General features: G+C 39.0%; 1 protein-coding gene across 1 annotated transcript in view; it reads right to left on the bottom strand.

Moving 5' to 3' along the window:
- The window catches only part of ifngr2 (interferon gamma receptor 2), a 31353-nt gene extending 22401 nt beyond the window's left edge, over positions 1 to 8952 (bottom strand). The window contains exon 1 of the mRNA XM_062068526.1: positions 8740 to 8952. Coding sequence (XP_061924510.1) covers positions 8740 to 8779 — 40 coding nt within the window. The 5' untranslated portion in view covers positions 8780 to 8952. The remainder of the gene's footprint in view (positions 1 to 8739) is intronic.
- Between the last annotated feature and the right edge of the window lie 5784 nt (positions 8953 to 14736).

Here is a 14736-nt window from a genome sequence, read left to right as displayed (position 1 = left end):
AGGTGGGAATCTTTAGTAAAGGTCACGATTCGATCGCATCTCACGATTCGCTTACAATTCAGGGGCTACGATTCGATTAAAAATCAATGATTCATCTTTAATTTATGTATATTGATGCAGTCTAACATTTCTTTTTGTTTCACTAAATAAGCGTTTATCACTTGCAACTTTAAAAAAAAACAATTCATTTGGAATAAGAAACAGTTAAAGGCCTACTGAAATGATTTTTTTTTATTTAAACGGGGATGGCAGATCTATTCTATGTGTCATACTTGATCATTTCGCGATATTGCCATATTTTGCTGAAAGGATTTAGTATAGAACAACGACGATAAAGATCGCAACTTTTGGTATCTGATAAAAAAAAGGCTTGCCCCTACCGGAAGTAGCGTGACGTAGTCAATTGAACATAAACGCAAAGTTCCCTATTGTTTACAATGATGGCCGCATGAAGTGAGAGAGATTCGGACCGAGAAAGCGACAATTTCCCCATTAATTTGAGCGAGGATGAAAGATTTGTGGATGAGTAAAGTGCAAGTGAAGGACTAGTGGGGAGTTGAAGCTATTCAGATAGGGAAGATGCTGTGAGAGCCGGGGGTGACCTGATATTCAGCTGGGAATGACTACAACAGTAAATAAACACAAGACATATATATACTCTATTAGCCACAACACAACCAGGCTTATATTTAATATGCCACAAATTAATCCTGCATAAAAACACCTCAGTGTTTGTTATGCTAGCTCCTATGCTAGCTCCTAGCTCCTAGCTCCATATAAGCCGCCAATCCAATTCAAACACCTGCACAACACACACAATCACTCAGCCCAAAAGACCGTTCACCTAACCCAAGGTTAATAAAGCTTATATATTTAAACGGTATAGCTCGGTTGGTAGAGCGGCCGTGCCAGCAACTTGAGGGTTGCAGGTTCGATCCCCGCTTACGCCATCCTAGTCACTGCCGTTGTGTCCTTGGTCAAGACACTTTACCCACCTGCTCCCAGTGCCACCCACACTGGTTTGAATGTAACTTAGATATTGGGTTTCACTATGTAAAGCGCTTTGAGTCACTTGAGAAAAAGCGCTATATAAATGTAATTCACTTCACTTCACTTCACTAAACAAAGTAACGTACGTGACGCGCACGTACTGGCAAGCGATCAAATGTTTGGAAGCGCAGCTGCTACTCACGGTACCTGGTATTCAGCTGGGAATGACTAAAACAGTAAATAAACACAAGACATATATATACTCTATTAGCCACAACACAACCAGGCTTATATTTAATATGCCACAAATTAATCCTGCATAAAAACACCTACGTGTTTGTTATGCTAGCTCCTAGCTCCTCTGCTAGCTCCTAGCTCCATAGAACACGTCAATACATTTCAAACACCTGATCAACACACACAATCACTCAGCCCAAAAGACCGTTCACCTAACCCAAGGTTCATAAAGCTTATATATTTAAAAAAAAGTTACGTACGTGACGCGCACATACGGTCAAGCGATCAAATATTTGGAAGCCAAAGCTGCATACTCACGGTAGCACGTCTGCGTCTTTGTCATCCAAATCAAAGTAATCCTGGTAAGAGTCTGTGTTGTCCCAGTTCTCTACAGGCGTCTGTGTATCGAAGTCAAAAGTCCTCCTGGTTAGAGTCTCTGTTATCCGAGTTCTTCCATCTTGACTGCATCTTTCGGGAATGTAAACAAAGAAGCGCCGGCTGTGTACGTGTTGCTGCTGACTTCCCTCGCAAAATAGACGCTTCGCACCGACAACTTTCTTCTTTGCTTCCTCAGCTTCTTTCTCCATAATGCAATGAACATAATTGCAACAGATTCACCAACACAGATGTCCAGAATACACCCAGAATGAGATGAAAACAGCTATTTCGTATTGGCTTCAATGTGGAAGCCATACCCGTGTTCCCCGGGCTACGTCACGCGCATACGTCATCCTCAGAGGCGTTTCGAACCGGAAGTTTAGCGGCAAATTTAAAATTGCACTTTATAAGTTAACCCGGCCGTATTGGCATGTGTTGCAATGTTAAGATTTCATCATTGATATATAAACTATCAGACTGCGTGGTCGGTAGTAGTGGGTTTCAGTAGGCCTTTAAGTTAACTCCCACATTTATTAAATTAATGAAAATGTGTGCAAAACTGGAACAATAAGTGCCCTATAATACAAGAAGCTGGTCGGATCTCTCTGTGAGGTGGCTCGCTGCAGTCAGCCAAATTTTACAACTGTCTGCATTAGGGATGTCCCGATCCGATATTTGGATCGTATCGCCGATATTTGCCAAAAAATGCGTATCGCAAGGCGTGTGACAATCATTGGTACTTTAACTTTAACTTTAATGGGAAAATGCCGATCAGATCCAGTTTAAAAAAAAAACTCTGGTCCGTGTTTTCCAATGCACCGATTTAAATGATACATTCCACTTTTCTGCTGCTCCCTAATTTCCGTTCCGCATTTTCCAGCACACCTTAACACATCCACAGGTCTGTGGATTCTCACGCAGTTGCTTTTAGCTGCTGGCATTACACGACTGGCTCTTCTCACTCTTTTCTGTGTCTCCCTCTCACAGACAGCAAGCGCACCTTACACACGTCACATACTGTCACGTCATACGTCACATACGTATACGCCCTCCCCGAGCAGAGAGGTAGCAGCATGGCTAACGTTAGCTGTGATTCTAGCGCAGCCGTGCGAGCAACGTTCCCTCTAAGGTGCGCGCCTGTGCAATTGCGCACTGCTCAAGCGTCCTCTGCGCATAGCAATTATATGCCACGCACAAAATCAAATAAAAAATAAGCGCATAACAATTTTCGACACACGGACACGACAGAGAAAACAGTTTTCGTCATCATTGTTCAAATATTGTAACGTCTGTCGAGACGCTTATCTCCATTCGGTGCCACACGCCCACACCATTAAAATGCAGAGACAAAAATTTCCACATCAACACCGTATGAAAAAATGTGTGATTTTTTTTTAGTTGTGATTTCCTTCTCTGCATGAAAGTTTAAAAGCAGCATATATTAATCCAGTATGAAGAAGAATGTTTTAATGTAGACATGCAAGCCTTGAAAGAAAATTTTGAAAATCAAGACTACATTTCCTGCAAATGGGTGCATATCTACCCTATATTGTGATTTAGGGCTATATAAATAAACATTGATTGATTGATTGATTTTAACTTTAGATTTATTCTCATATCAAACTCTTTTGGCTGTCTTTTTGACACTTACATCCGGCGCCCCCCTCCACACCCCGGATTATAAATAATGTAAATAATTCAATGTGATTATCTTGTGTCATGACTGTATTATAATGATAGTACTGTATATATCTGATAGTATATATCTGTATCATGAATCAATTTAAGTGGACCCCGACTTAAACAAGTTGAAAAACTTATTCGGGTGTTACCATTTAGTGGTCAATTGTACGGAATATGTACTTCACTGTGCAACCTACTAATAAAAGTCTCAATCAATCAATCAAAACACATAGAATCATCATACTGCTGTGATTATATGCATCAAGTGTTCATTCAAGGCTATGGCAAAATATCGAGATATACACTACCGTTCAAAAGTTTGGGGTCACCCAAACAATTTTGTGGAATAGCCTTCATTTCTAAGAACAAGAATAGACTGTCGAGTTTCAGATGAAAGTTATCTTTTTCTGGCCATTTTGAGCGTTTAATTGACCCCACAAATGTGATGCTCCAGAAACTCAATCTGCTCAAAGGAAGGTCAGTTTTGTAGCTTCTGTAACGAGCTAAACTGTTTTCAGATGTGTGAACATGATTTCACAAGGGTTTTCTAATCATCAATTAGCGTTCTGAGCCAATGAGCAAACACATTGTACCATTAGAACACTGGAGTGATAGTTTCTGGAAATGGGCCTCTATACACCTATGTAGATATTGCACCAAAAACCAGACATTTGCAGCTAGAATAGTCATTTACCACATTTGCAATGTATAGAGTGTATTTCTTTAAAGTTAAGACAAGTTTAAAGTTATCTTCATTGAAAAGTATAGTGCTTTTCCTTCAAAAATAAGGACATTTCAATGTGACCCCAAACTTTTGAACGGTAGTGTATATCGTGTATCGCAATATGGCCTTAAAATATTGCAATATTAAAAAAAGGCCATATCGCCCAGCCCTAGTTCAATGATGCCATTTCTGTTTGTTATGTATAATTGTGTCTATTTTGTGTTTATCCTTGAATAAACAGGTCAGTTTCTTGTTACCAACCATTGTGTATTATTCAAACTCCCCTAATTCAGCTGGCTAGTTGTTATCAAGAGTACTAAAACCCTTTTCAACATGATTCTGACAACTAAGTAGGCTAAATAACTTTAAACTTTAATACATGCTCGGATAGGCCAGTGTCGGTCAGTATCGGTATCGGTCAGTATCGGTATCGGATCGGAAGTGCAAAAACAATATCGGTATCGGATCGGAAGTGCAAAAACCTGGATCGGGACATCCCTAGTCTACATTACTTTATGTACAATCAATAATTATTGACATTTACTAATCGATTCTTTAAACGTCCATGTCCGAATTGTGATGCATCTGAAAATCGAATATTTCCCCCACCTCTACTGCAACTGCGTGCATTCTTTGACTCTGCTCCCTTGGACTGGAGTGTGTGCTGCTTTTCTCGTAGTCGTTTTTCCACAAATCTTGCACTTCTTCGCCCTTTTTAAAAACCTCTTGAGAAACTCTGAAGAAATGTTTATCCTTTCCGCGATTTAAATGGTTCGTACAGCCAAAAACCACACAAGTATATGGCATTTTTTCTTCGAGAAAGGCTAAATGGCGCTTAGTACCCATTGAAAACAGAGCTAGCTTGACCACCACCAGTATTCATTGGGCGGGAGGCGAGCCGGACGTGACGTCAGTAACATCCCAGCAGTAGCAGCGATATCCATCCATCCATCCATCGATATACATTTCTATATATAAAGGTTTCATAACAATAGCAGCAGCCGTGTGTTGTGTTTTTATTTGTCTTTGTGTTTGTAAACAGTAATTGTTGATATTTTAGAACAGTGTTTCTTAACCATAGAGCCTTTCTTAAGCCGTGAGCGCCCCCTAGAGGGCTGCCAAAAAATCAGTTTCTCAGATGTGGTCTGTATAGGCTGTAGCGGTACTTAATACACTTTTTCACCACTTGTGGCAGTAATGTCAATATCAAACAAAGAAGAAGCAGAGAGCTTAAGTCATAGAGAAGTTTCTTAAAAGGAGCCATATGTAGTAATGAGGCCAGAAATGGTACTGCAATCTCATAATTCTGTAGTCCACTCCCACTCTCCATGACTGAGGTTGCCAGATACGCAGCCGAATCTGAATCCTACTCCAAGGAACTTCAAATGGCAATCGACGAGTCCTACGCTGTAGGTTTCTCTTGTTTATGCTTCTTGCAAGATGGTTTACTACTGGGGTATCAATCATAAGGCCGGCGGGCCGGAACAGGCCCGCGAACAGGTTTTATCTGGCCCACGGATGAGTTTGCTAAGTATAAAAATGAGCCAAAATTTTTGAATGAAAGAAACTGCTGTTCTTAATGTGTCCACTAGATGTCGCAATAGCAATTCTTTGTATCTATGTAGATGATGCTACATATGTAAAAAAAAACAAAAAACATGTTAGTATATCAGTTGAGGAAAATGAGCAAACGACATGAATAACATCCTATAATTTGATTTTGATTTTTTTTTTTTATCTTGATAGATTGAAAATTAACACCAATGAGTTGACTGAGGAACATTATCACATAATTTATTCAGAAAGTATAAATAACGACAAATAAAGGCAGAATACTATTAACCGCAACATGTAAGTGTAAAAAAAAAAAAAAAAAATTATGATTTGTACATTTTCAGAATGTGCTTGTTCTAATTTTAAACAAAGAAAACAATCTGAAGTTGTCTTTATTTTTAAGTTATCGTGCCGTGATTTATCTACTCCCACTTGAGAGTAGATTTTTCTCCATTTGGCCCCTGATCTAAAATGAATTTAACACCCCTGGTTTACTAAGTAATTATGCCACATTTTACTATTGTCAATTAACCAAATGTATTTGTAATGTTACGCAGCAACAATTTAGTTGGGAGTCGGGACAGATTGTTGGCATAAAATGTCTAGTTTGATCGCACGGACCACCATCGAAATAATTATATATAATAATATATTACATATTATATATCACATAGGCCTACTTTGATGGCAAGCCAAGGCCAACAATAAAATTACCGCCACATTCATTTAGCATAACTCCATGTTGCATCCAACCTGACGCACTGCATTCTTCCATGTACACAAATTACCATCTTTTAGTGCAGGGTGCAATTCTATGAGTCAACTCACGTTACGCAAAAACCACATTACGCATAAATCATGTAGCCTACTACCATGTCAATAAACAAAGTAGAAAATCATTACATGTTAAGTTAAAGTACCAATGATTGTCACACACACATTAGGTGTAGCGAAATTATTCTCTGCATTTGACCCATCACCCTTGATCACCCCCTGGGAGGTGAGGGGAGCAGTGAGCAGCAGCGGTGGCCGCGCCCGGGAATCATTTTTGGTGATTTAACCCCCAATTCCAACCCTTGATGCTGAGTGCCAAGCAGGGAGGAAATGGGGCCCGTTGTTATAGTCTTTGGTATGACTTGGCCACGGTTTGAACTCACAACCTACCGATCTCAGGGCGGACACTCTAACCACTAATGCATTATATTGTGCCAAGCAAATGCCACTCCATATGTGCTTGATGCACATACAGTACCAGAAACCGCAATTAGCCGTGCTAATGTTAGAACCCATTTCCTCAGCGTAATAGCATATTGAGAACGAAATAGGCACTGACGCTACCCATATCCACATAGGTTTTATTTGTCGAAAATATATGTTGCCCTGTCAGTTGGATGACACATCGACATACAGGCTAACGGGCATGTATTTCCTCCGTTAGCCTATATGTAGATTTGTCATTGACCGGGCTAGCATGCTAAGCATTCGTTACACGGACAAACTAGCTTTGTTAGACAATATCATAGACTGTATTGGACAATATAGTTTACATACCAAATGTCCATTTCCATTTATTACAAGTAATAAGAAAACATAAATGCCTTACTTACCTATCATGAAGGAAATTAGCAAATTTAGCGTCTGATGAAAACGTCTGTCCGCTTTCAATCGTCTCCATCTTTCAAAGGCATCCTCGTTACAAATCCTCGTTTTGTTCCTGGCTTTGTCATGAATAAGTCGAGAATCGTAACGACGCCTTTTATATTTACTAAGGTCTGACATGTTTAGTTACTTTACCAGTGGCAGTACCTCGACGAAGATGGCGGTGCGTAACTGGTGACCTGGATGTGACACACTCACAGACTTTCTAATTGGTCAAACGGTGGAGGGCGGGGAATCGAAATGACATGAAATTATTACATATGGCACCTTTAAGCACAAAAATATGACTAAATTGGTGTAGCTCTATTTCCATTTGCAATGTAATTGAATATACTGTTTAGTTAATAAACATTATTAACAACATTATTAATTTACTGCATTTATTTTATTTCTCGCCCGGAAAAGGGTGGAGTGCCATCTCCGGGTTGGGGAGGAGACTTTGCCCCAAGTGGAGGAGTTCAAGTACCTCTGAGTCTTGTTCAAGAGTGGGGGAAGAGTGGATCGTGAGATCGACAGGTGGATCGGTGTGGCGTCTTCAGTAATGCGGACGCTGTATCGATCCATTGTGGTGAAGAAGGAGCTGAGCCGGAAGGCAAAGCTCTCAATTTACCGGTCGATCTACGTTCCCATCCTCACCTATGGTCATGAGCTTTGGGTTATGACCGAAAAGACAAGATCACGGGTACAAGCGGCCGAAATGAGTTTCCTCCGCCGGGTGGCGGGGCTCTCCCTTAGAGATAGGGTGAGAAGCTCTGCCATCCGGGAGGAGCTCAAAGTAAAGCCGCTGCTCCTCCACATCGAGAGGAGCCAGATGAGGTGGTTCGGGCATCTGGTCAGGATGCCACCCGAACGCCTCCCGAACGGAGGTGTTTAGGGCATGTCCGACCGGTAGGAGGCCACGGGGAAGACCCAGGACACGTTGGGTAGACTATGTCTCCTGGCTGGCCTGAGAACGCCTTGGGATCCCCCGGGAGGAGCTGGACGAAGTGGCTGGGGAGAGGAAAGTCTGGGCTTCCCTGCTTAGGCTGCTGCCACCGCGACCCGACCTCGGATAAGCGGAAGAAGATGGATGAATGTATCTATTTTAGCACTATGTAATTGTACATTTATTTTTAATCAGTTTCTATTCAATATATTCGGTTAGTACTAATTCTTCTAATACGCCTTACAAAGTCTCAGGTTTATGTGTTGAAAAAATAATATTTTTTGTGATTAGCACATGGTTTTATCTTATTTGACAAGATTGATATTAGGTATTAGATATTGAATAGGAATAAAACCAAGAGTAAGATTACTAATTCAGTGTTAATATTTGAGAGCATTCTAGACAGCATTCATTACAATTTCCTCAGCAATGACAGCTATCGCAAATTGCAGGTATTTTGAATTCATTTACGTTATACTGACTAGTGAGGTGTAGCTATGTGTAAGATTTATGGTTGTTTTATGTCATTTGTGAAGAAATATTGGAGTCAAAACAAAAAGTAAAACACTACAGCACTTTGCTCACTTACCTTGGGCGATGAAGTGAAAACACATTAGAAGTAGAACCATTGTGACCGTGTCATTTCACATATATAAGTCCAAATATTGCAGTCGTCGGGGGGTTTTCAGTTCGATTATTCAAGGCTACCGAGGAGACCGTTGGAGGCGAGAGCTAACGAGACTTTTTAACTTTCGTTTACTCTGGTCACTATTATGCTATCGATACCGGAAGACTCTAAGAGTACGCGCATGCGTAGAAAACACCATGTCATTTCCTTCACTGGCAAGCTATTTACCCACGGAGCTTTTGCGACTGCAAGTGCTGAAGTATTTGAATGTTGTTGTTTTGTTTTTTAAATAAAAATATAAATAAAAGAATAGAAAAACAAAACAAAAATAATAACATGAAAATGAACACAAACTTATTTTCACTGAGGGCCACATTGCATATGCTCTAAGCATTGTAATACATCGCCTCATTATGTTACTACACAATTCTTCGTGTATTTGATTATTAAATGTGACTAGCATAATTTAGGGGAACAAGCATTTTATTCTAAGCAAAAAATGTTTGGAGTATATGGGGTGCAGGGGTGTCGTAACTGATTCAACAAGAGCCGCATGTTAAAAGGTCAACAACCGTATGTGGGGGCCAGTGTCAGATTTTTTTTAAATAGGTTGTATTGGAACCAAGTTCAGTATTATTCAATTCTACAGTGGGACAAAAAAGGCAACATAGTTAACTTAAAAAAAAGACGTACTGTAATGTAATGAGAAAAAGCTGAGGTTTTGATACTAATAAATCATGGGTGTCAAACTCTGGCCCACGGCCCTTCCAGAAGACTCAAAATTTTCAGTGCCCCTCCCAAAAAATCTTCATCCAGTCCAACGAGTGCTGGCCCAGTCACATATTATGTGCGGCTTCGGCACGCACACACAAGTGAATGCAATGCATACTTGATCAACAGCGATACAGGTTACACTGAGGGTAGCGATATAAACAACTTTAACACTATTAGAAATGTACGCCACACTGTGAATCCACACCAAACAAGAATGACAAACACATTTCGGGAGAACATCCGCACCGTAACACAACATAAACACAACAGAACAAATACCCAGAATCCTTTGTAGCACTAACTCTTCCGGGACGCTACAAGGAATGTGTGTGTGGGGGGAGGGGGGGGGGGGTTGGTGGTAGCGGGGGTGTATATATTGTAGCGTCCCGGAAGAGTTAGTACTGCAAAGGGTTCTGGGTATTTGTTCTGTTGTGTTTATGTTGTGTTACGGTTAGGATATTCTCCCGAAATGTGTTTTTCATTCTTGTTTGGTGTGGATTCACAGTGTGGCGTATATTTCTAACAATGTTAAAGTTGTTCATTCGAGCACCCTCAGTGTAACCTGTATCACTGTTGATCAAGTATGCTTTGCATTCACTTGTGTGTGTGGACAGAAGCCGCACATATCCCTGTGACTGGACCGGCACGTTGTTAGAATGGATGAAAAGCGGACGTTAATGGCAGTGCCTTTAAGGCACAGCCCCAAGACTGTGGTCCGGGTGGACTATAGGGATATAATGACTGATGAACACCTTCGTTCGATAATGATGACGTTGCCTCAGCTCAAAGCCTGAGCCCTGACATTAATGAACTAGCATCCAAGAAAAGATGGCAGGTATCTGGCTTGGGCACATCAGATTAAATCAGTGTGTTGCAAACTGAACAGTTTAAAGTCCTGAATGGTTGGTTTATTCATTGTTATTTTATTTTCAAATGTATTAGCCTATGGAAAAAGTTAATGTTGATATTTACCTCAGAAGGCTGCAAATAGAAAAGAGGCATTCAATTTTTATTTAGATTGTATTTGATATGCCATTGATATTTTTGTATTATTATTATTATTATTATTTGAGACTCGATTTTGCATGTCACTATAAAGTCATATAAGCCTTGCTTGTTCTATATTCAATGCAAAACGTGTTTGGGTCCCTATTAAAAGGTTAATTTGTTCAACCTTGGCCCGCGGCTTTGTTCAGTTTTAAATGTTGGCCCACTCTGTATTTGAGTTTGACACCCCTGTTATAAATAGATGTTCTTCTTCCTCGTGTTTATTGACACATTTCACCAGGCTAGTGCAGTGGTCACGTGACGACCAGTTGCTGGTTAGTGTGTTTGCCACCAGGAGGTGCTGTCTCACCACTCTGATTACGTCACTCTCCCCTCGACTGTGGGCAGTGAAGGCTAGTCGTCAACACGGAAGCTACAACGAATAATAGAAGAACCGAACACATTAAAGCAATGGTTGGACAAAAAACTGAGGTTCCTTTGAATCTCAGTAAAAACTCAAATAATGCAAGTTGGTAGCAGCAGGAGAGAAACACGAATAGATGGACATTGAAAGAGTAAAATAAAGCTGAACTGGTACACAATTTTGAAAAATGCTGGGTTATTTTGCTAACCCAATTTATGAGTTTGGAGTTAAATTTGGGGGTTATTTTTATGAAGAGCAATCCAATTTTTTGGGTTATAAGGGTATTATTTTAACTCAATTTCTGGGTTTTCAAAACTACGAACCATTTTTTGGGTTGTTTTTCAATGAGTAACGCATTTTTGGGTAAAAGGCTTTTTTAAAATTGTATTTAAAAATGTACTTTTTTCTTGAAGGGAATTTTATTAAGGATTAATCTCATTAACAATATTTACAATCACACATTTTATGTAATAATCACAAAATATTTGAGCACGCTGTATAGAACTACTATGGCGGCGTACTGGCGAAGTTGGTAGAGGTTACCGGGGTTCAATCCCCACCTTCTACCATCCTAGTCACGTCCGTTGGGTCCTTGGGCAAGACACTTCACCCTTGCTCCTGATGGGTGCTGGTTAGCGCCTTGCATGGCAGCTCCCGCCATCAGTGTGTGAATGTGTGTGTGAATGGGTGAATGTGGAAATAGTGTCAAAGCGCTTTGAGTACCTTGAAGGTAGAAAAGCGCTATACAAGTATAACGTTATGGGTTAACCCATTCATCATTTATTTACTATGACCATAGACGGCAATTCTTGCAAATAAATAAAAAAATGTCACTCATATCTTGCTTTTGAGTATATTTTAATTGAAAACAAATAATTTTGATCAGTAGTTGGGAAGAAGTAGGACAAACTAGCAGTAAAATGTGTTATTTTTAACCAACTATTGGGTCAAGGAGCGCTAAATTGCGGAACCCAATAGTTGGGTTAGGAAACCCCCCAACATTGTAGTGAGCACAACTCAGCTTTTAACCCAATAGTTGGGTTATGCTTCAAACTTGCAATATTACACTGTTGCTTAGAACACAAATCTGGCCCTAAGATTTGTCTGTAAATACTGTATAAACTTATAATGTCTGTTTTGATTTTTTGGATTTTTTTTTTACAAATAAAAAAAAAATCACAATTAACTTTTCAGTATATGACCCTTGGTGGAAGAAATTAGGACACTCCTAAAGCAGCAGGCACAAGACATTAAAACAACATTGAGAATTAGGTCCTGACGTTGAGCAACTCAAACACAACGTTGGAAACAACATGCTTTTTGACTACGTTTAATCAATATTGGGTTCTGACGTTGATTTGACCATTGACATTTTTAATGTTTCTGATATTTCACAACACAAATACAATGTTGAAACAACATGTTTTTTTGACGTTTATTCAATGTCAGGTTGTGACGCTGATTTGACCATTGAAATGGGTCATTTCCCAACCAACAACGTGGGTCCAACGTTGGACATCAACATTGTCTCAGTTTACAAATACAACAATTTTGCAACGTTGTTTCAAAGTCAGTTTTAAAAGACATGTATGTATAATCAACGTTGTATCAATGTCTTGTGCCTGCTGGGAAATTATTAGTAATACATTTTAGCTTTTTTTTTAGCATTACATCAAAATGTTTTGCACCTTTACATTTTTACTCTTATTTTTTTATCCAACAATATCCTGAGGGCCAATAAAACTGGAGCTGCGGGCCACACTTTGGACACCCTTGTGTTAATATAATGTGTTTTGCATGGTCAGATAGATGTGTGCAGTACATGCAATTTTTCTGTCAAAATTGAAAGAACAAACACGATTAGTAAGAAATTAAAGTGTTTTATTGATGTACATTATTTCCAGCCTTTCGTGGGCCGCCATAGAACGATGTGCCGGGCCAGATCTGGCCCTCTGGGCCTCGCGTTTGAAACATGTGGTGAAGATGAAAGTCTGTATCCAGGGGTGCAACTATAACTGTTTTTAAGAAGTATGATGTGTGTACATACGCCTAGCAGCTGGCTAAGAACAGCCAAGCAACTACAAAAGCTAATTCTTTTATTTGGTTTTCAAACCAATAGTATATGCATCTTCTCACCTTCGAATACAGTATAAGCGTATATTTGCAGTAATGATAACGTTTTGTCAACCATTACCTCAGTGTCAATGAATTCCATCTGTATACAGATGGAATTTATGGCTCTTCGAAGAGGGCCTGATCTTGAAGAGCCTTTGGTCATTCCCTTCAAAGAGCCGTTCAAAACACTGCCTCGTTATTATAGTACATTTTTTTATCATCAAGTGTCAGTTATACCATATGATATATGTTAGAATAATTTTATTTACACAAGTATTACTCTATTGGTGGGAATTATCCTATAATTTAAAAATAATCCCTCGCCTAAAAAAACGTGTAGCATTTTAACATTATAGAAAAGAAATACACAAGTTAAAAATAAGAATAAAATGCATTATTGGATACAAACAGTCCAGATAAAACTACCAAAAAATTAGGCTATGATTAAAAAAGTGCATAATTATGCTACTATACATGATGTGTGGATGCTTAATCTACCCCCAAGTGCCAAAGTCAAGGCCTGCGGGCCGGATTTGGCCCGCAAATTAATTATCTATGGCTCCCGGGATAATATTTGATTAGTATTAGCCTGCTGCTATTTTGCATCCACCAAACAGTGTTGGCGCTAGGAATTGATGGGGTCCCAGGGACCCCATCAAGTCATAAAAATGGGGTCCCACAGTAAATGTTTGGGGTCCCAATTTTTTTTTACCGTTTTGAAAACAAATGTATGCATTATCCTGTTATATCTCACATTCTATATTATGTTTTAGAAAAAGGTTGTCATAAACGTTACTTGATTCATTAAAAAAAAATTATGCAAAAGAAAACACATTTTTATGCATATGTAAATTTATATAGTTATAAACACTCATTCACTTTCTTCTTTCCTTCATGGATCTAAACTTTACCGCTGCCAGTATTTTTTTCTATATTTTTATTGTAATATTTTTAGAATGTGTTTGTTCTATTTATGGCCAAAGTAAGACAAAGAAAACAATCTGAAGCTGTCTTTATTTTTTAGTTTTAATGCCATAATTGTAATAGTCTGGCCCGCGTGGGCACATATTTTCCTCCATGCGGACCCTGAGCTAAAATTAGTTTGACATCCCTGATCTACCCTTTGGAATAATGATCCCAAAAAGTGAATCCAAATAAAAAATAAATAAATACAAGAAAAAACAAATACAAAGTAAAAAATAATAATACAAAAAATTATATATTTGAAAAAAATATATACCAGTATTTATATTTTTTTTTTAATTAAAAAAAAAAAAATCTAAATGCTGCTAAGTTTCCTTTAACTCATTTTTATAGTCCAGTGGCATGCATGCCGACGCTAAATTTGATGTGCATAACAAATGGCTCCCAGTTCTCATCATTCATTTAAAAGAGCCATTCAAAAACCTGCATTCGTTTGCGAGCATCACAATTGTCACAGATTTGTCAAAAGATTAAAAGTAATATTTCATAACTGTTTGCACATATATAGTAGTCAAGTGGTCGAGGTGTCGGAAAGCTGACTTAAAGTACAGGGGCCGTACTTATCAAGCTTCTTAGAGTGCCATTTTACACTTAAGTCCTGAGAATTTGCGAAATTTAGTCCTACTCTCAAACTTAAGAATAAAAGCTTTTTATCAACGTTCTTAAGTCTAAGA

The sequence above is a fragment of the Entelurus aequoreus genome, linkage group LG13 (assembly GCF_033978785.1).
Source record: "Entelurus aequoreus isolate RoL-2023_Sb linkage group LG13, RoL_Eaeq_v1.1, whole genome shotgun sequence".
Taxonomy (NCBI): Eukaryota; Metazoa; Chordata; class Actinopteri; order Syngnathiformes; family Syngnathidae; genus Entelurus; species Entelurus aequoreus.
The sequence above is the reverse complement of the archived record's forward strand: the minus strand, read 5'-3'. Positions and strand labels throughout refer to the sequence as shown.